This window comes from Ursus arctos, unplaced genomic scaffold (genome assembly GCF_023065955.2).
Source record: "Ursus arctos isolate Adak ecotype North America unplaced genomic scaffold, UrsArc2.0 scaffold_29, whole genome shotgun sequence".
NCBI lineage: Eukaryota > Metazoa > Chordata > Mammalia > Carnivora > Ursidae > Ursus > Ursus arctos.
The window spans coordinates 10,342,974-10,365,802 of record NW_026622974.1 but is presented as its reverse complement, the minus strand read 5'-3'; the positions used below and the strand labels follow the sequence as shown (position 1 = coordinate 10,365,802).

Genomic DNA, 22,829 nt, shown 5'->3' with positions numbered 1-22,829 from the left:
TATTTGAGAGAGAGAGAGTGTGTGTGTGCATGTGTGCACACGACTTGGGGGAGGGAGAGAGAGATCTTAAGCAGACTCCCCACTGAGCATGGAGCCCAATGCAGGGCTCTATCTCAGGACCCTGAGATCATGACCTAAGCTGAAATCTAGAGTCAGACACTTAACCAACTGAGCCACCCAGATGCCCCAATCTCCCTACTTTGAAATCAGCTGATTAGCAATTTGAATTCCATCTGCTACTTTAATTCTCTTTTGTCTTGTATGCAACATATTCAAAGGTTCTGGGGATTAAGACATGAAATCTATCGTTCTTCCAATCACAGTTCTGTCTTCCTCTGTTGGTTCCACTGACTAACATATTCAACTTTGTTTTGATCCTGAGGGTCTCTTTTTGCAGAAAATGCAAATATACTGTGGAAGTGGTTTGAAAACAGGTTTATTATAAAACATAATCCCAGAAGTTGACAATAATCTAAATTTATGTTTGTTTGGTTTTTTTTTTCAGGGATGACAATGAAATACTTCTTGTATTTGGCTGCTGCTGCTGGTTTCCTGCCTATTTTGATTATAAGAGTATGTGAGGATTGTATGTTTCATAATTACTTTCCAGAAAAGGATAAGAGCTACTCCTGTAGAACTCATTTTGTTACAGACACTGTTGTCAGGATGCTTTGTCACCTTGGTCTCACCATAGGCTCCAGTAGGCAAGTACTATTCTTAATTTCACGTTGCAGAGAAAAGAACCAGTGCATTGGAAGGTGAAGCCATGTGGCCAATGTCAGATAACTGGGAAGTGGCAGAGCCTGAAAGTAAACCTAACCAGTTTGTCTCCATGGGCTCATGCCAATTTCATTATAGCTCCTCTAGATAATTCAAAAAGCTGAGAAAGTAGGCCAGGAATTATTTCTTAATAACGTACCATGAATGCTCCATAACTAAATGAGAAAGAATATCGTTTGGATTTTTTAACCCAGAAAAGCAAGTATTTTATCAATATCCCAGTTGAACTGACTGTGAATATAACAAGAATTTAACACATCAAAATTAAATACAAAATTCAAGGTGTGAACAGCAAGAAGAGAAGTGTGAGGAATTATAAGCAATGGAGTCAATATATGAGGCCTATACCTCACTAATCATTAAAGACAAGAACTTCAACAATCACAAAATAAAAACAAAACAGGCAATGGTATAAGGAATAAGTCCTTAATATTTTATGATGGTCACCCAATAATATGTACTTCTCAATAGCCTCAATGATATAAAAAAACTACATTTTTTAATGTACCCAAAATATTTTTTTAAGATTTTACTTGTTTATTTGACACAGAGAGAGAGAGAAACACAAGTAGGGGGAGCAGCAGACAGAGGGAGAGGGAGAAGCAGACTCCCTGCTGAGTAGGGAGTCCAATGCATGGCTTGATCCCAGGACCGTGGGATCATGACCTGAGCCGAAGGTTGATGCTTAACAACTGAGCCACCCAGGCACCCCATGTACCCAAAATATTTTTATGATGAACTGAAGTCAATAGCTTTGGTATAGAAAATGAATGATTTTTATGTTTTTGTGTGCTAGTTAGAAGTCAGAAATGGAAGGGATTTAATTTTATAAATGAAAGGAAATCTATATACATCAGACAATTGGGATGCTGATTTGGGTCTTATCACTCACACCTGTTCCCCAAAGAGGAACCAGGTAGAGCTCTTGCCCAATACTCAATGATTCTCCAGTATGTTGGAAGTACAAACTTAAAAAAGAGTTCTCCTTCCACCCCTTTGGTGCTCTTCCCATTTTATTCCCCCAGTGTGGAGGGGGAAAACTTCATACTTCACAGTAAGGAAAAGATAAGCTGAAGCATAGCCACCAACAGAGAGAAAGGAAAGACAGGGAGAAAGCAAATTTTGCCTTTAAGACCTATCAGTACTACGCTGCTCTGAGTCACTTAGTCCACGTTCTAGGAGACAGCCTGGCCCAGGCTGCCATGTGAAAGAAGGAATCAGTGTCACAGTTAAAAGTCCAGATGAAAAAGTAGGTAACAAAAACTCCTCTCAGTCAAGGGAACCAGAGCTTCATCTACTTACTGACCAAGAATACAAAGGAAAAATATGAAAGGGTTGAAGGCATTGATAAAACATGTGTACATTCTATAGACAGATAATTATTGGAACATTTGCATTTTACAGAAAGTTTGTTCAGAAAATTAAGGCTAAGAATTTTAAAAGAAACAACAACATAAGACAAATTAAGGCCCAAACACAAATTCATTGCATAATATTAAACGTGAATCCTAGTTAAAGAACTCTTTTTTAAGTTTGTACTTCCAACATACTGGAGAATCATTGAGTATAAACTGTTACTATTTGTCTAATAAAAATAAACAGTATGATATACTCTCTTTTTAGACTCCAGGTAGAAAGCAAATGGACCAACCACTAGGCTTGAATCTTATTTTAAACTCCCCTTCAATGTTCGAGTTTACTAACCTACTAGACACCTAATTGAACAGAAATCACTTTTACTGACATATAGAGTTTTCCAAGAGAATCTAGAAGATGTTACACGAAAAGATCTTTGAAGGAAAAGTACAGGGAGTTGCAATCAGGTAGTAACAGGATTTGATCTTGTCTAAGGTAATTAGAGCCTTCTCTGATAAGGACAACAAGGAGTTGTTTCAAAGTAAAGTATCTCAACTTCAGAATTACTGACATTTTATTATGGAATAATTCTTTGTCAAGGGGGTCTGTCCTGAGCCTTTTAAGGATGTTTAACAAAAATCACTGGCCTCTATCAACAAGATGGCAGAGCAATACTCCAACTCAATCATGACAACCAGAAATTTCTCTAGACATTGTTTAATGCCTGGGAAATTGTTTAAGGAGGGGGTATATCATACCTGGTATAGAACATTTGTTTTAGTGGAAAATATGGAGGAAGGGTGAATGCAGACTATATTGCTTGAAGGGTGGGAAATTATAGACAGCCAGTACAGGCAACATTTTCGGGAATTTTGATAGGGATGGAAAGTAGAAAGTACAACGATTGAATGGGGAGGTGAAATAAACGAAAAGTTTTGTTTGTTTAAGTTACAAGCAACATGATCATGGATAAATGCCAGTGGGAAGGACAAAAGAATTGGTTGAAGATACAATGGAAAGATAATGAGTAATGTGAGATTTGGGGAAATATGGAAGAGAATGGAGTAAATAACACTGGGGAGAAATAGCTTTTGAAAGAATGACCTGTGTTTAATTTTTTGAGGAACCCACATACTGTTTTCCACTATAGAGTTACCATTCTACATTCCCACCAAGAGTACATCAGGGTTCCCTTTTCTCTACATCCTTGCAACACTTGAAATCTTGTTTTTAATAATAGCCATCCTAACAGGTATGAGGTGATAATCATTGTGGTTTTGGTTTTCATTTCCCTGATGATTAATGAGGTTAAGCACCTTTTCATATACCTGTTGGTCATTTATATGCCTTTTTTGGAAAAATATCTGTTTAGGGTCTTTGTGTATTTTTTAATCAGGTCATTTTTTTTGTTTTGTTTTTGCTAGTAGGTTATACAAGTTCCTTCTATATTTTGAATATCAATTCCTTATCAGATATATAGCTTAAAATATTTTTCCCATTCATTAAGTTGTCTTTTCATCTTTTTGATTGTTTCCTTTGCTGTGCAGAAGTTTTTTTAGTTTGATACAATCCTATCTGCTTATTTTTTCTTTTATTGTCTATGCTTGCCAAGACCAACATCAAGGAATTTTTTACTTATGTTTTCTTCTAGGAGTTTTGTGATTTCAGGTCTTACATTTACGTCTTTAATCCATTTTTAGTTGATTTTAATGTATGGTGTGATATAAGGGTCTAATTTCATTCTTTTGCATGTGGACATCCAGTTTTAAATTTGCCAAGAGGGTAAAGTTTATGTTAAATGCTTCTAAAAACTACACAAAATAATAACAATAGTTATAGTAAAGGGGACAGGAGGAAACTTTGAGAGGTGATTGCTATGTTTGTGTTCTTTTGTTTGTTTGTCTTGATGGTGGAGATGGTTTCACAAGTGTATACTTACCAAACTCATTGAATTGTATACATTAAACATGTATAACTTTTACATGTCAATTATACCTCAATAAAATGGTTAAAAAAAAACCAAACAAGAAAGTATGATCTGTTCAGTAGTACCACGAGAGATAAGGAGGAAAGAATGAGACCAAATAGAGGCAGATTGGTAGACTGACCAAGAGAAGCTGAAATAGCTGCCTCTTTACTGAGGAAAATAGAACATACCAGAATCTATTGAGAGAGGTCAATGTAATTGGGGTAGAGTGCACAAGTTCTGCAATAACATTATGAAGAAAGACAAAGCAAATTAACCAGGTAATTCTATAGTACAATTGATGAACAAAATTAGGGCACTGTTTGAGATTAGACATCAGGATATTGGATGCCAATATTTGGCATTTTGTGGAATATTTTTCGGCCAATGTTCATCTGACTCCGTGGGCAGGGAAATTTTTGGTCCCTCCAAAGTGGGGGTGTTCCTAAATAGCGATGGGCAGGAAAGGATTCAATATTTTAGCAAGAAAGTTGTTGAAATAAGAGAACATGAATAAAAAATAAAGAAAAGACAAAAGAGGGAAAATAGAGAAAATGAAGAATGAGCTAGAAGGCTAGATTATGTTGAAAATACTCAGAGTGATTGACCTTAGCAATCTGGAAGAGCAGGAAATCCTGATCAGGGAAGAAAAAGTTTGAACAGAAGATTTGGCATTTGGAGTGATTATGGAATATAGACTGACCACCATGGTGGAGACTAAAGAGACTTGGAGGAGAGGTCTAAGAGAGGAAGAATTCAAGGGCGTGAGATATCAGATGGTTGGAACCATTCAATGAATGCTGAAGTCCCTTGGGTTGATGGCAGAAATTGGGGTGGGCAGGATGAATTTGTTTCAGAAGGCCCAATTTCAGGGCACCTGGATGGCTCAGTAAGTTACACATCTGCGTTAGGCTCAAGTCATGATCTCAGGGTCCTGGGATCAAGTCCCGTATAGGGCTCCCTGTTCAGCAGGGAGTCTGCTTCTCCCTTTTCCTCTGCCCCTCCCTGCCCCAGCTCATGCTATCTCCCTCTCAAAAAATAAATATATAGATAGATAAATAAAATCTTAAAAAAAAAAAACAACAAACAACCCAGAAGGCTCAATTTCAATGAATGAGAGGAAATAATAGGAAAACACTATAGGAGAATAAATCTTCAAAAATGAGATGGTAGACCAATATGTCATGAGTTTCACTGGAGCAGAGTTCAGAGGAGCAAGGAAAATTTAATTTGGATATGGTAAAGTGATTCTAGTGGTTCCCCACCTCTCCTCTCCTCTTGTCTAGACAAGATCTACATGAAATATGGAAGAAAATAGCACCACATGAGTGTGCTTTTGAGGAAATGATGTCCTCAGAGGATAGTCTCTAGAGGGGTCTTCTGGATTCCATATTTATGCCATTTCCCCGTTCCTGTTTTATGTTGATATAAAATAAATGAAATAACTACTAAATTTGAGCAAAGTATGGTGTTGGGTGCTATCCATTCAGAAATTGCTAACAGTCTTATGGTACCTGAGGAATAAATAGATGCTACTCAAATTATACTACATATGTTTTGCACTTTTTAAACAAAAGGAATGAAGTGCATGTAATATATAATACACACACAAAAGAAGCTGCTTTTTATAGCAACTAATGCTAACCTAAAATATTAAAGCCATTTAGTTTTCTTCTTAGTTGCAAGATAAAGGGTAAGCAAATTAAAAGAATAGTCATTAATTCTGGATTGTAGCTGATTTTAATTCTATTTTATACTTACACATATGTATGCAAATGTTAAAGTTTTTTCATAGGCAGAAGACAAAAAGGTAGAATCTGAGTTGAAGACACTGGAGGCTTTGTATTCGATAATTAATATCTTAGATTAGACACATCCTTTAGACAGTATTCAAGTGCTAGTGGTTTATTTAAGAAGCAAAGAGAACACTTGCAGGAAATGGGGTGGGATAGAGCCAAGGAAGGGAAGTTAGTCAGTAAAGGTGTGATATCAAGATATCGTCCACTGTGGTTTATATTGCCAGATAAAAAGTACTTTAGCATGGCCCAAAGTACCAATCATACACTGAAAAAACCCCAATCACAGTATATCCAGTGCATTATGCTATATACTTGTGTAATGTCAGATGACATTCAGAAACCCACAAGACGAGCACTGGAGAAATGGAAACTAATCTATTGAGCAATTGTTAATTTTAAAATGCTGTGGATCATTGTCTATTCAATACAAACTACAGATTCATATTGCTATAGGTCTGCAAGTAACATACGTGATGAATTACACATAAAAGAAGACTAATTAATAATTTTCTGATCACAGACAAAACCAGCACCATTTCCATATGTTCCATATAATACGCTCCTCACTGAACTGGCGACTGTCCAAGAAGAAATCGTTACTGTACATAACACCCTCAGGAGAGGAGTAGTTCCATCAGCCAGCAACATGCTGAAAATGGTAAGATGAATTAAACAGCAACAACAACGATGTTAATAATAGTAATAGTGTTTACTGAGTTTTTATTAAGTTCTCTTCACTTTCAGTATAATAAAGTTTGGTCTTCCCAAACAAACCTATGACTTAGCAGAAGAAATGGAGGCACAGGGGCGCCTGGGTGATTCAGTCAGTTAAGCATCTGCATTCGGTTCAGGTCATGATCCCAGGCTCCTGGGACAGAGCCCCACATTAGGCTCCCTGCTCAGCGGGGTCTGCTTCTCCCTCTCCCTCTCCTTTTGTGTGCGTGTGCTCTCACTCTCTCTCAAATAAATAAAGAAATCTTTATTTTTTTAAGATTTTTATTTTATTCATTTGACAGAGAGACAGCCAGCGAGAGAGGGAACACGAGCAGGGGGAGTGAGAAAGAAGCAGGCTCCCAGCAGAGCAGGGAGCCCAATGCAGGGCTAGATCCCAGGATGCTGGGATCATGACCTGAGCCGAAGGCAGACGCTTAACTACTAAGCTACCCAGGCACCCCTCAAATAAATAAATAAATCTTAAAAAAAAAAAAAGAAAGAAAGAAAGAAATGGAGGCAAAGAGGAAGTAAGTAACTTTCCCAAAATCAGTTATTAAATGACGGAGCAACAATTCCAACTCAGACAGTAATTTGATTCATAATGTACCCTAGGACAGTGCTTCTCAATTTTGAACAAACTGCTTGAAGACCTTGGTAAAACACAGATCCTGGGCCCCACTCTCTGAGATCCTGATCTGGAAAGTCTGGGGCGGAGACCACTGCAAGCTCCCAGCTGAAGCTGATGCCGCCGCCAGTGTTGTCAGCATAGGAGGCTTGAAGTTACAGAGGCAACTCAGAACTGTCTTCACTGGACAGAGCCCAGAGGCTAGACACTCAGCTGAGAATCAAGAAGTCCAGATTCTAAGTCAGGAGGTGCTACCAGATAAACCAATATTGACAAACCTATTTCCCAGGTCCCTTGCATCCCATAAAAAGAGAATTGTCTTTCCACTATAAAGCTGGTGTGTGTGCAGACTAGGTGCTATAAAACAGAACAAATTTAGGGAACTCTCCAGTGTATGAGGTGATTAGCTGTGTTTGTATTATCTCCCAGAAGTATCACTCAGGTTTTTGTGCAACCTTATCCTGGTTCCTTTAACCTTGGACTGGTCTAGAGTAACAAGAATTAGAAATAGCACTGGCTCTGGAGAGTGATTCTAAGGGACAGCCTCCTCATGCAAAAGATGAAGGGTGGGAGGCAAATGAATAAAAACATTATTTTGAAATCTCTCTCTCGGTCATCTTAAAATAGAAAGTGTTATTTAAACAAAACAATAAAAATCAGTAGCTTTCATAGGCCTTCTTGCATTGTGAGTGTTGTGCCTGACGTGTATATTGTGTTTACCGTTGACAGGCACTCTTTTAGAACCTTATTACATTAATTCATTTAAATCAGTAGTTCCGTGATGTAGCTAATACTATCATCTCCGTTTTACAGGTAATGAATCCGAACCTCAGATAAGCTAGCTAACATCCAAAGTAATAAGTAGTGAATAAGTACAGATTCAAATGCAAATGGCACAGCTCCAGGCACGTGCTCTTAGGACAAATAGGGTCCAAACTCACTGGACTCCAATAGGGTCCAAACTCCTCGGTTTCCAGAAGAGCAAACACATTTAGCTAGGAGGGTCTAAGGAAATTTTAGGGTAAATGGAAAATATAGCCTCTGATTTCAGAGACTTTATTATTGTGGATTAAAGGCAAATGCAAAGGAAACTTTAGAACGTAATGTAAGAATGAATACATTCAAGTGCTAAAGTGTAAAGGTATGAGAGATCAACGAGACTATAAATTAGGTGACCAGTCCACTGAATCATATTTTCAAAGGAATATGAGAGTTGAGCTGTTCCATAAACAATGCATTGGATGTGGCTAGAAAGGAACCGATAGAGTTACAGCCGGGCTGAAGAGCCAATCACAACTGCCAGGCAGAGATTTTCCAGAAAAGAAAAAGTTTCTATACATAGGGTTAGATATAGATTGAATGGAACCACGTATTAAAGCCAGAATTCATAGCTTTGGTGCAATAACCATGAATACTCACTTGTGATTTTAATCATGGATCTACTACAAAAGAAAGGAGCATCTTACCAATATTAATCAGAGATAATATCCTAGACCCTTCCTCAAAGAGGTCTGAACCACAGACTGTATAGAATGAATATTGCAGGTAGTTTATGCGACAAGATAAGCATACTCCAATGGAGATTAGCGCACAGAATGTTTATTGGAGAACAATCTCCGGATTGACACCTACCGATGGAGGTAGAGAGAGAGGCAGCAGTGAACATATGGAAAAGTTGGATTGTGATGGGCAATAGAGGGCTCAAATAATTCTTCAGGAAGCAGAACAACTAAGACAACCCTTCGAAGTTGTCCTGAGTAGGAGGGAAGTGGCTTGGAATTTACAGTTTCCACGTCAACCAGTTATTGGGTATGGATGGAATTATGCTCCTGGATGCAGGACAGTTTTAGAAAGGACAGACAGTAGAGCTGTCAGTGGGCAGGACTCCCAGCTTAAGAGGAAATAAGTGCTTTGGTTGAGAGAGTGACCTGGTAGTACACCACAGCATACACAACAAGCAGTGAGTTAAGTTACCCAGGTAAATTCTAGTCCTGATCACTTGGTAACTTGGTCACAATAGGCAAGTTTTTTACCAAGGCATGCAATGATGATATTCCCACTGCCAGGAGATCCAGTGTCCTAACGGGATGTGTTGTATCATCTCTACTCCCTTGGGTAGATGTATCCACTACTAAAATAAAGCTTTTCTTGCATGAAACAATTAAACCTTACAAAACCATGCTTTTGCTTTGAGTCTAGGCTAATGGCTTACTTTTTTTATAATAATTTTTTTATTATATTATGTTAGTCATCATACAGTACATCCCTAGTTTTTGATGTAAAGTTCCATGATTCATTATTTGCGTATATCACCCAGTGTACCATGCAATACGTGCCCTCCTTAATACCCATCACCAGCCTATCCCATTCCCCCACCCCCTTCCCCTCTAAAGCCCTCAGTTTTTTTCCCAGAGTCCATAGTCTCTCATGGTTCATTCCCCCTTCTGTTTACCCCCCCTTTCTTCTTCCCTTTCTTCTCCTACCTATCTTTCTACTTCTTATGTTCCATAAATGAGTGAAACCATATGATAATTGTCTTTCTCTGCTTGACTTATTTTGCTTAGCATTATCTCCTCCAGTCCCGTCCATGTTGCAGCAAATGTTGAGAAATCGTTCTTGTTGATGGCTGAGTAATATTCCATTGTATAGATGGACTCAAACTCAATACACAAGAAACAAATAAAAAAATAAAAAAATGTGGTCCATATATGACTTACTTAATTCATCTCAAGGTTTAGTAAATTCCGTCAACCTGAACGGTTATTCTGTAAAACTAACACAGATGGAAGGATACACATATAACAGTTAAACTTTTTTGCCACCAGGAAAAATGTTAAAATCCTAAGTCAGATGTCACCCAAAACTTACTCTAAAGAATAAGTGAATGATTTATGTCAAAGCCCATAGTAAAAAATGAAGTCTACAACTTTTGTTGGTGATGTGTTCCATGCAGATATTAGAAGTCTTTAAAGTGGATGTACGCAGTGTGCTGGAATGGATGGAAGAGTGTTAGGGAGGACATTTGTCAGAGTCCCATAATTAGTAATATAGATTTTCTGCCTCCTTTCAACTTACTTGGAGATACACCTGACAAAAGGCTTCAACTCAGCACAACTGACAGACATTAAGAGTTAAGAGCACACATTCTGAAAACAGAATAACCTGGATTCTAATTCTTTTTTGGCTACTTATTGGTTGTGTTATCCTGAGAAATTATGCAACATCTCGGTGCCTCAATTTCCCCGTTTGCAAATGGGGATAATAATAGTACTTCCCTTGTAGAGTTGCTCTGAGTCAAAATTAGAAAATACGCATACAGAATTGGTAACAGATCCTGCCATGTGGTATTAGCTACTATTTTTTATTATTATTTATAATTTTAGATGGAGATGTGTGGCACTGTACATAGCTGTTGTTTATTTATTGAGCACATAGTATAAGATTTGTCATATCACAATTGTATCGCGTGAATTACTACATTAAAACTTTAGAACAAACAATTAGGCATGAATGGTGGTTCACATTTCACAGATGAAGAACATATTCAAAAAGATTAAATAATGTGTCAGAGATAAAACTGCTAATAAATAATGGAATGGATTTCTAACTCTGATCTGTTTCACTGAAAGCATTTACTTAAACTCTTTCACACTTCTGAGAGAGAAGCTATATCAGAACGTTATTACCAAATTTTGATTTTGTAAATTCAAGGGCTACCATAGTGAGTCAAAAGTTTTGTCTTCCTCTTCCAACCAGAGCATTTAATATTATTATTTAAATTGTTAGCTTATAAAATTGAGGATATCGCTAGCCTTGGATTTTTACAAACAATAAACTAGAATATTATCATGGAAATGCCAATAAGACCAAGTGCTTATATTTTACCCTTCCACTGTAGGACTGGAGTGAAGAAGCTGCACAAAATGCTGGAATGTTGTCAAAGCAGTGTGAATTAAGAGAGAGCAACTCAATTAAGAGGCGAATTACAAGTAGGTATACATCTGCATGACTCATCTCCATATTCAGAAGTCCTCAGGGATTGTTAAGTAACCTGGCAAGGGTGAGTTAAGTCATTCAGTATATGATATGGCCCCATAAGTGACAGTGGATTGTGGCCCACCACACTGTTTTCTTATTATTAATTTTTAAATTTGGATGTTCAAATTTCAATTTCCAGATTCTGATCATCAGAAACAAGAATCAAAGCTCTCAATATTACAGAATAATTGAGTAAGACAATGATAACTGGATGGACAGCTGGATAGCTAGAAGCTTTCCTCTCTATGTAGTTATTTCAGCTACACACAATATCACCCTAGGGATATCTCTGGCTTTGAAATACTAATACACTTGAGAGGTGAGTTCTATTCAACTCTACTGAGCTGTACATGAGGACAAATTTAGGTGTTCATGAATGAGTCCATCTCATGGCATATATATTACGTGGATCACTACTGGTTTCCAGAAAAGCTATGTGTACTTCCTATGTAAGTAGACATTATTAACATTTATGAGATACTTGTTTATTATCAAATATTTTAAAAATCTTAATGAAACTTCCATATTTACAAATTATTGGGCATTTTTGCCTAATGTTGACCTGTGAATTAGCAGTGTCTTTCTACCACAGAGAAAGGTAGATCTCTCCTGAATACCATTTTGATCAAGATCCCATGTCACAAGTGAATGGCTAAATGAGCAAAAGTTTATTTCAAGGTCCTTGCATAATGAATACCTCTGTGTGGCTGTTTTCAAGTCATGGGTCCTGTTGCAACCCATAGGCTACTTGGATTGGTTTCACCCTTCTCAACAGCTCAGAAGTGGCAGAGACTGAAATGTTGATCTGATTTCCAGGCTTGCACATCATCTCCTACTGTCGACTTCCCACCAAACCTAAGTACCACAAGTTCACTCATCAATGAAAATGATGATTGCTAGCAGAGATACAGCTGAGTTTGTTTTCTTTTATAAGACATTGCTTGGATGACCAGTGAAATATTTGTAAAATGAAAATGAGGAAAATATCCTTGTAATATATTTCCAAGTTTCTTCAAGTATGACACAGATTTTTTTTCTCCCTTTCAGATACTTTTTGTGGAGAAAATATGCATTTGACAACTTATCCTATTTCATGGTCAAATGTAATAAAAATCTGGTACAATGAATCTAAATATTTCAAGTATGGGGAATGGACGTCACTGGATGCCGACATAATAATTAAGCATTACACTCAGGTAACCTGTGTACTTGCAAATATACACATTGTTTAAATGACTATAAGCATGTGTGGAAATTAGGTGACTGAGAAAATCAACTTGACCCGCTGAGTTCCTGTTATAATATGGAACATAAGGAAATGTGATTCCCTCAATACATGGCTTAGAGAAGCTGCTTAACTGTTTAGCTTCCTTTTTTATACATTTGGACTTTTGGGAATTAACAAAATCATAAAACATTAATGTGACTTATAAATTACATTTCTAATATGTGTAAAGAATGAAAATAATAGTACCTTATAATACAGGGAATCCTCTTCTTCCTAGTTTATTTTTATTGTTGTAAAATTATATGTACATATGTATATATGTGTAAAATATATACACACATATTATTTTTATTTATCATATATAATTATATATATACATATAGAACATATATACATATAGGACACATAATAATTATTTGGATATGCATATGTGAATATACTTTATAAAATTTTCTATTTTAATCATTTTAAAATTATGGAGCATTAATGTTCAGTAGCATTAACTACATTCAAATTGTTATGAAGCAATCACTACCATACATCTTCAGAAATTTTCACCTTCCCAAACTCTGTGCCCATTAAACAGTGACTTCCCATTTCCCCCCCTCCCCAGCCTCTGGCAAGCACCATTTACTTTCTGTGTCTATGAATTTGATTACTGTAGATACCTCATATAACTGGAATCATGCAATTTTTGTCCTTTGTGTCTGCCTTATTTCACTTAGCATTATATCCTCATTTGATGCTCATCCATGTTGTAGCACGTGTCATAATTTTACTCCTTTTTAAGCCTGCATAATATTCCATTGCACGTGTATACCACCTGTTGTTTATCCATTCATCCACTGATGGGTATTTAGGTTGTTTCCAGTTTTGGCTATTGATAATAATGCTGCTATGAACATTGGTGTACAGATATCTGCTCATATCTTTCAATTCTTTTGAGTATACATCCAGAAATGGAATTTCTGGATCACATCGTAATCGTATGTTGACTTATTTAGGAACCGGCATACTGTCTTCCATAACAGCTGCATTATTTGACATTCCCAGCAGCAATGAAATTTCTGATTTCTTCACATCTGCACTGTATTGGTCTGTTTGGACTTCCGTAACAAAGAACCCAGGCTGACTAAACAACAGAAATTTATTTTCTCACAGTTCTGGTGGCTGGAAGCCTATGAACTTCTGCAACATAGTTTGTTCCTGTGAGAGCTCTCTACTTGCCTTCATTTCATTATGTCCTTGCATGGACTTTCCTTTCCCTTCATTTCCTTTCCTTTCCTTCCAAGCATGCACTTGCAGAGAGAGAGAGAGAAAGAGTGAGAGCATGAGTGCCAACACTCTGGCACGAACCCAATCAGATTATGGTTCCACCCTTAGAAGTTAATTTAACGTAAATTACTTCTGTAGAGGTTCCATCTCTATTTAGTGTTGCTGGGTTATATCAGGTTATTTGGGTTTTTGTTGCTGAGTTATAAGAGTTCGTTATCTAGAATATCTAGATATCCATCCTTTAGCAGGTGTATGATTTGCAAACATTAATTCCTATTACATAGACTGCCTACTCACTCTGATGATAGTATCCTATGATGCACAAAGGTTTTACATTTTGATAAAGTCCAATTTACCCATGTTTTTTTTTTTCCTTTTCTGTCTCTGCTTTTGGTGTCTTATCCAAGAAATCACTGTCAAATTCAATATCATGAAGTTTTTTCCTTATGTTTCCTTTGAAGAGCTTTTTTATGGTTTCAGCTCTTACACCCAGGTATTTAATCCATTTTGAGTTATTTTTTTTATATGGTGGAAGGTAGGGCCCAAATTCATTTATTTGCATGAAGATATCTCGTTTTCCAACTTTATTTGTGATAAGGCAGTCCTGTCTCATTGAATCATCTTGGCACCCTTGTTGAAAATCATATGACCATATATGTGAAGATTTATTTCTGGACTCTATTTTATTTCCCAGGTTTATATGTCTATTGTTATGCCAGTACCACTGTTTTAATTACTGTAGCTTTGTGGTAAGATTTGATGTTAGAATGCATAAGACTTCCAACTTGGGTCTGCTTTTGCAAGATTTCCTATTTAAAAATCATAGACTTAATCATTTATGGATAGCAATACAGGTATTCTAAATAAAAGACTAGCAAATAGCATTCTTATTTTACAATTGACAGCCTTGGACAAAAAGGATATGTTCTAGGAAACCAAGAATGTTGTAACATTAGACTATTTATTCATATAATTTGTCCTATCAAACAATCAAAAGATAAAAATAAAATGATCACCCAGAGAGCTTAAAATCTGACAAATTTGTGACATCAATTCCAACCTTCTATTTCTTTCAGATAAAGGTAGACTAGACCTACCATTTACATCCAAGACCGTTAGTTCCATCACACTCAGATAGTAACTTAGTATTTCCTCTTCCAAACACTTAAAAAAAATTATTATCCAATTCCCACAATACACCTATGATGTAGAAGATAGTATTATTTTATCCCATTTTACAAACAAAAAAATAAAATTTCAAAACATAAACTGGTAAATACCATACAACCAGGAAATGGTAGAGATAGAATTTGAAACCAAGATGTTTTGCCTCATAGGCCAAATCTACACCATGCTTCTTCTCTGATGATTAAGTAAGTTCCTCCCATGGTTTCATTTTTATATAATCACCAACCAGGCCTTCATCATGTTAACCTGATTTTCTATATAGATTTGATAATAGAATGAGCCAGGATTAAGGATGGCCAATAAGTGTGCATATGTATGTGTGCTATCCAGACACATGGAAATTTTTCTGTTTCTATGACTTCCTAATAAGCCATGCTCAAAGCATCCTAAAAACAAACATGTTTATTTTCAACATGGATGACAATATTCATATTGTAATCATTTAGCAAAAGTCAAATTATTAATAAAATAATCTCTTTATCATTACAGATTGTTTGGGCCACGTCTTACCTCATTGGCTGTGGAATATCACCATGCCCCAAAAGATTGTCAACTCAGTATCTCTATATTTGCCACTATTGTCATGAGTATGTATTATACAGCTTGGTGAGAAATCTACCCCTCTTACATAATCCGGTTTCTCAAACAATATAAAAGAAAACTCAAATAAATATTTCATTTCAATTAAGCAGATCTTTAGGGATAAAATGTCATTTAGCCAATACCTAAAAACATGACACACATACACACACACACACACACACAATTTTATTTATATCATATGTTTAAAATAAATGTATATTTCATTAACAGAATGTCCCAATTCAAAGCTATTACCAGCAGTCTTGCTCTCTGTTATTGATTAGCATAAGCGAAAAACAAGGATATTTACTTCAACAATTCTGGAGTATATTTAGAATGCAAGGGCGGAAATATAGGGGACCATCAAGAATAAACAAATGGAAAAATTGAAGTGTTCTTGTATTTAGCTTTTTAGTCTAACTGTTGGTATATGCCTTTTCTTTAGAAATTGAATTTACATGTTATCAAGGCGTGAGTAATAACTCCTAGAAGAGATAATCCGATTGCTTCAGTGAAGGGCAGGTGGACCCCTTTGCTTTATCGACTGTGGTTGCTCTATAAGCAAGATCAGATCAGACAAAGATGAGTGTAGGAGCCCACAGGAGCATACTGTGTGGCTCCAGTGGTAATCATGAGAAATTAGAGATTGTTCAGAGCTTGATCTAGCCCTCTAATAGTTCACTACAAAAGCCTGTTTAAATATACTCTGCTAAGGAAAGTTAATAAGTGGTCTGCATATGTCTCCTTCAGCTATCTGTACTTAGGTAGTTGAATATACAAATTTTCCATCATACTAAGGGCTCCAAGCATAGTGTTTAACTGCTATTCCCCATGTGTGTTGCAAAATAAAAAATTTCAATATGAATCAGTGAAAATTATTTATCTGTTGATATGCTACCATATTTATACTTTAAATGAGGTCTCCCATATCAGTGTAGATTCAGTAGATATATTTATATAAGAGCTCTATATGAGTTATTTTCTGGTCTTATCATTTCTTGATTTCAGCAGTTAATATTTGTTATGATTTTATCTATATAATTAATACTAAAGACAGTAAGATCTCTTTGCATCTACAACACTTCAATTGTACTAAATCTTTTAGGGGGCTGGTGGTGGTTTCTAGTGAACTGACATTTACCTAAAAGTAAAACACGTGGAGCTGTGATAGAGAATATTCTGCAGCAAAGATTAAGCCAAGAGTCTGACTAAATCCCTTACTGAATTAAGTAATAAGTTTCTTTTATAAAGTGAAATTTTGGGGCACCTGGCTGGCTCAGTTGGTAGAGCATGCGACTCTTGATCTCCGGTTCATGAGTTCAAGCCCCACACTGGGCATAAAGCTTACTTAAAAAAAAAAAAAGTGGAAAAAAAATAAGATGAAAATCTAACAATTCAGATATCAAAGAGAAAAATATCAACTAGAATGCTATTTTAACCAGAACATTTACTTTATTTTTCAAGCATATTAAGAATCAGTTATAATCTACATTGTTTTCTTAGATATCTGCAGGTAAGACTGTCTTCTCTGAATTTCATATTAGCTTAGAACTAGAAATTCTCATCTACTCTCTCTCCCCCAACTCTACCACTTTAGATTTAGCCATACTCAGGGATTTTCATTTTTTTAATGCTCCATGTGTTTCTACACAAGAGTAACATGTATCAATTTTCTCATGATATTGTGCAAGGTGAAATTAGGACATCTCCATCTTGACTCACTTAAAATGTTCTTAACATGGCCTTTTACATGACTGCTTAGCAAGTCCTTATGGGTATAAATAAAGAAAAATGACCAATTATAGATGGCTCTAAAGCTCTTCTGCTTGCTAAGAACTGACTGTTCAGAGGTCCCTGTCCTGTTAGAACTTAACTGTCTGAATAGGGTAAATTCTTTCAAAATGTTCTTAGGACCCCTCAGTTGCCTGTTACACATGCAAAAAGATAAATTGTCATCACTGCTGGTCTAGAAATCTTAAACCTATCTTAAAGATTATCATCACTATCTAGAAGTGGTTTTCAAAAATTGTTTTCAAGGTTGATTATAAATAGTGAGTAAAATTTTATATGCCTTGCCCAAGCACCAATTTTATAACATCACCTTTTCCTTTATTCCTTTTCTTAAGGGGAAATGATCCTGCCAAAAGAAATGAACCTTACAATGCAGGAAGTCCATGTGGGGACTGTCCAAATGACTGTGAAAATAAACTTTGCAGTAAGTATTACATTCAGTTTGCTTAATGTAGACCATTGACGCAGGAGCCATGTGTCCTTCAAATTACGGGTTTTTGACAATATTGCACCTTTCTATAACTCTTTTTCTGAATCATCGCATAGGAAAGAACAACAGTATTTCTTATTTCCCCTCCCTGAGTGACCAAGAAGTTGACTGATGAAATCTATTACACTGGATATTAGAATGTCTAGGCCTAAACTCAAGCCCCCCGCCCTAAAGTTTAATGACCCTAATAGAGAAAACCTGGATAGATGTTAATATAACATTTACACATTTTTCTCTGCTCTATAAAAAACTTTTGGCTCTCTTATTGTAACCTTAAAATCAGATGTATTGTTTTCAGGATACCAGCGTTCTCAGATTCTTGCTGCTCCGTAACTCCCTTACCGGTCTGACCAATTATTAGGGCATGTAATTTCTTATGGAGTGGGTCTTATTCTTCCATGTTCCCACTGACACATCAGAAGATATTAGTTGGTGGTTACACTGTCACCTTACAGCACTTCTTTTTATTTCTTAAATAAACCTTACCTATAATATAGTATTAACCAAATGGGTTCCAATTACATGTTCATTCCCTTAGACAGCAAAAGTTCCTTTCTCTAGAGACTCCTGAAAACGTAACTCCTAATCCCTGAGTATAATGTTGGTAAGATAATTTTCAACGAGTTTGTAGAGAAATAACTAATACAGGAAAAAACCCAGACTTGGAAGGACAGAAGACTTATTTTCCTACACCTAACCAAGTCACTCTGTTTACTCTTAAAGTAGGGAAAATGAATTCTCTTTTTCAAATTCCCTCTCTTTAAATAGAGAGATTCATAGATAAATACTCTTCTTTCTAAGTCTCCTTTATTCTTTCTCTTTTTTTCCTTTTTCTCTTACTTTCAACCTCATTTTTTTGCATTTTTTTCTGAAAAGAAATGTAATTGGAGAAAAATAAAATATCTACTAATTATCTATGCTGGGTGGATGGAGTAGGTTTTTTTAATCCAAGATATAAAAGCAATGTTTATAATGGTATAAAAAATGTAATAGAAGTAAAATGAGAGTGGGAAAGAGAATGCATTACTCAAAAAGATTAAATCTATGCTATAAAAGATGCATATCTTAAACTCTTTGCTCACCTATAAATGCACAAGAAGATGAGAAATATTAAAGAAAAATAACTCAGATTGGGCCACATTGGAATGGAAACAATGCTAAAAATATAAGACCTGAATATATAGATATAAGCAGCTTCCTGTAATTCAAATAAATTTTGTAAAAACAAAATTCATACTATAAAATAGGGGAAATTATATATATTAATATAATTTATATTATTTAACAGCAGTAAAAGCAGTTCTAAGAGGGAAATTTATAGCAATAAATAGCTATAATAGCAACAACAACAACAAAGAGCTCAAAACAACTTAACTTTATCCTTCAACTACAAAAAAGAATAAACTGAGCTCCAAGTCAGTAGAAGGAGGAAAATAACAAAAATCAGAGTGGAAATAAATAAAATAGAGACTGAAAAGACAATGAAAAAGATCAATTAAAGGAAGAGCTCTTTCATTAAAAGATAAATGACATAGAAAAATTTTTAGCTTTACCACACTTACAAGAAGATGGAGAAGAAGAAGAAGAAGAAGAAGGAGGAGGAGGAGGAGGAGGAGGAGGAGGAGGAAGAGGGGGAGGAGGAGGAGAAGGAGGAGGAGAAGAAGAAGAAGAAGAAGAAGAAAGGGAAGGGGAAAGAGAAGAAGGGAAAAGAAGAGAGAAGAAGAAGAAAGAGAAAGAAAAGAAAATAGAGGACTCAAATAATTACAATTAGAAATTAAAGAGAAGACATTACACCTGATACACACAAAAAAGAGCATGAGAGTCTGCTATGAACACCTGTGTGGCAACAAATTGGACAACTAATTTGAAGAAATGGATAAATAAGAATTTATCCTATTCATACATACAACTTACAAAACTAAACTTAAAGAAAAACATATGACTTTATAAAGACTAAATTATGAAGAAATAAACATACAGCCCACAAAGACTGAATCATGAATAAATGGAAAATCTGAACAGACTAAATACTAGTAAGGAGATTGAATCAATAATCAAAAATCTCCCAACAAAGAAAAGCCCAGGACCAGATGGTGTCACTAGTGAATTCTACCAAACATTTAAAGAAGAATTAAAACTCATACTTCTAAACCTCTTCCAAAAAATGGAAGAGAAGGGAACACTTCCCAATTCATTTTATGAGGCCAGCATTACCCTGATACTAATATCAGATGACACTGCATTAAAAAAAAAAAATTGCAGGTCAATATATCTGATGAACATAGGTGCAAAAATCTCAATGAAAGTTAGCAAACCAATTGCAACAATACACTGAAAAGACCATACACCACAATGAAGTGGAATTAATGCTAAGGATGCAAGAATGGCTCAACATCTACAAATCAGACAATATGAAGAATAGAAATAATATAGTCATCTCAATAGATACAGAAAAAGCATTTGGCAAACTTTGACATTCTTTCATGATAAAAACTCTCAAATTGGGTACACAGGTATAATGTTACCTCAACATTATAAAAGCCGGATATGAGAAACCCACAACAAGCATCATATTCAGTGGTGAAAAGTGAAAAGCTTTTCCTCTAAGACCACGAACAGGACAAGAATGCCTACCTTTACCATTTTAATTCAACATAGTACTGGAAGTCTTAGAGCAATTACAGAAGAGAAAGAAATACAAGTAATTAAAATCAGAAAGGAAGAAGTAAAACAGTCTCTACTTGCAGACGACTTGACAGTATATATAAAATACCATAAAGACTCCACCAGAAAACTATTGGAATTAATAAACTGAATTTAGTAAAATTGCAGGATTCAAAAATCAATATACAAAAACCAGTTATTTTTGTGTATACTACCAAACTATCAGAAAAATAATTTTTTTAAAAATCCTATTTATAATTACATCAAAAAAGAATAAAATACCTAAGAATAAATTTCACCAAGGAGGTAAAAGATCTATATACTGAAAATTATAAAATATTGGTGAAAAATAATGAAGACACAAATAAATGGAAATATATTCCATTTTTTTTGAATTTCCATACTATCCAAAGCTATCCACAGATTCAGTGCAATCACTATCAAAATTCCAATGACATTTTTCACAGAACTAGAACAAATAATCCTAAAATTTGTGTGGAATAACAAAAGATAGCCAAAGCAATCTTGAGAAAGAAGAATAAAGCTAGTGTATCATGCTACCTGATTTCAAACTATATTACAAAGCTATATATAGTAATCAAAACAGTACGGTATTAGCATAAAAACAGGCACATAGATCAATGGAACAGAATGGCTAACAACATAATAAATATATACATCTTTATTTATATATATTTTTATTTATTTATTTAATATATATTTTAAAAAAAAGAATGGAGAGCCCAGAAATAAATCAATACACATACAGTCAATTAATTTATAACAAAGAAGCCAAATACATACAAAGGGAAAAGATAGTCTCTTCAATAAATGGTGCTGGGGCAACTAGACAGACAAGCACATGCAAAAGAATGAAACAGGAATCATATATTACACCACACACAAAAATCAACTCAAATGGATTAAAAACTTGAACACAGAACCTGAAACCATAAAAATCCTAGAAGAAAACATGGCACAAACTCTTTGTATCAGTCTCGGCAATGGTTTTTTGGATTTGACACTAAAATCAAAAAGAACAAAAGCAAAAATAAACAAGTGAGACTGCATCTAACTAAAAAGCTTCTGCACAGCAAGGAAAACCATCAACGAAATGAAAAGACAACCCACTGAATGGGAGAAAATATTTGCAAATCATATGTCTGATAAGATGTTAATCTCCAAAATATATAAAGAACTTATAAAGCTGAATTTAAAAATCTAATTACAAAATTGGCAGGGGAACTAAATTGATGTTTTTCCAAAGAAGATATGCATATAGTCAACAGGGACACGAGAAGGTATTTAATTGGAGCACCTGGGTGGCTCAGGTTGTGATCTCAGGGTCCTGGGATCGAGCCCCACATTGGGTTCCAGCCCCACATTGGGATCCCTGCTCAGCGCAGAATCTGCTTCCCCCTCTCTCTCTGACCCTCCTCCCTGCTTGTTCTCTCTCTTTCTCTTTCTCTTTCCCTCTCTATCATTCTCTCTCTCTCTCTCTCAAAAAAAAAAAAGGTGTTTAATATCACTGATCATCAGGGAAATGCAAGGATACACTGCATACCTGTTAGAAGGTCTATCATTAAAACGACAAGAGATAATAAGTGGGGGCAAGGGTGTGGTGAAAAGGAAACCCTTATGCAATGTTAATGGGAATGTAAATGGGTGCAGTCACTATAGGAAGCCGTATGGAGGCTCCTCAAAAAATTAAAAATAAAACAGTCATATGATTCAGCAATTTTTCTTCTGGATAGCTATCTGAAGAAAACAAAAACAGTAACTCAAGAAGATACAATAGCTTAAGCATGGAAACAACCTAAGGGTCCATTGACAGATGAATGGATAAAGAAAATATTTTATATATTTATATACACACACACACACACACACTCACACACATACTCTGTATACTGTTCAGCTATAAAGCAAATGGAAATCTAAGTGAAATAAGTCAGACTTAGACAAACACCATATGATCTCACTTATATGTGGAATCTAAAAAAAAACAAACTCAGATACAGAAAACAGATTGGTAATTTTCAGAGGCACTAAGGGTTTGGAGGGGCTGGGTAATTCTGTTTATGTCTTTAAGGAGATTATCTCTTTCTTCAGTAAAGGTGAATTTTCTAGATAATATTTTGTAAACGTGCTTTTTCCTTCCAGCCAACCCCTGCCTCTACTATGATGAATACAGTAACTGTCAGACACAAAAACGAAGTTTCGGATGCAGATCCCAGTCAGTTCAACAGTTTTGCAAAGCTAGTTGTCTCTGTGACAAGGAGATAAAATAATCTTTTTATTTGCAACTATAATGTGCTGTTGGGGAAATGTCT

General features: G+C 35.5%; 1 protein-coding gene across 1 annotated transcript; it reads left to right on the top strand.

Annotated features, from left to right (window-relative positions):
• Window positions 1-507: 507 nt before the first annotated feature.
• On the top strand, window positions 508-22,787 carry CRISP1 (cysteine rich secretory protein 1). Its single transcript, XM_044387078.1, has 7 exons — window positions 508-573; window positions 6,422-6,559; window positions 11,139-11,229; window positions 12,326-12,474; window positions 15,459-15,556; window positions 17,678-17,766; window positions 22,660-22,787. The coding sequence occupies exons 1-7, from the start codon at window positions 508-510 to the stop codon at window positions 22,785-22,787; spliced, it is 759 nt and encodes a 252-aa protein (XP_044243013.1).
• The last annotated feature ends 42 nt before the right edge of the window (window positions 22,788-22,829 follow it).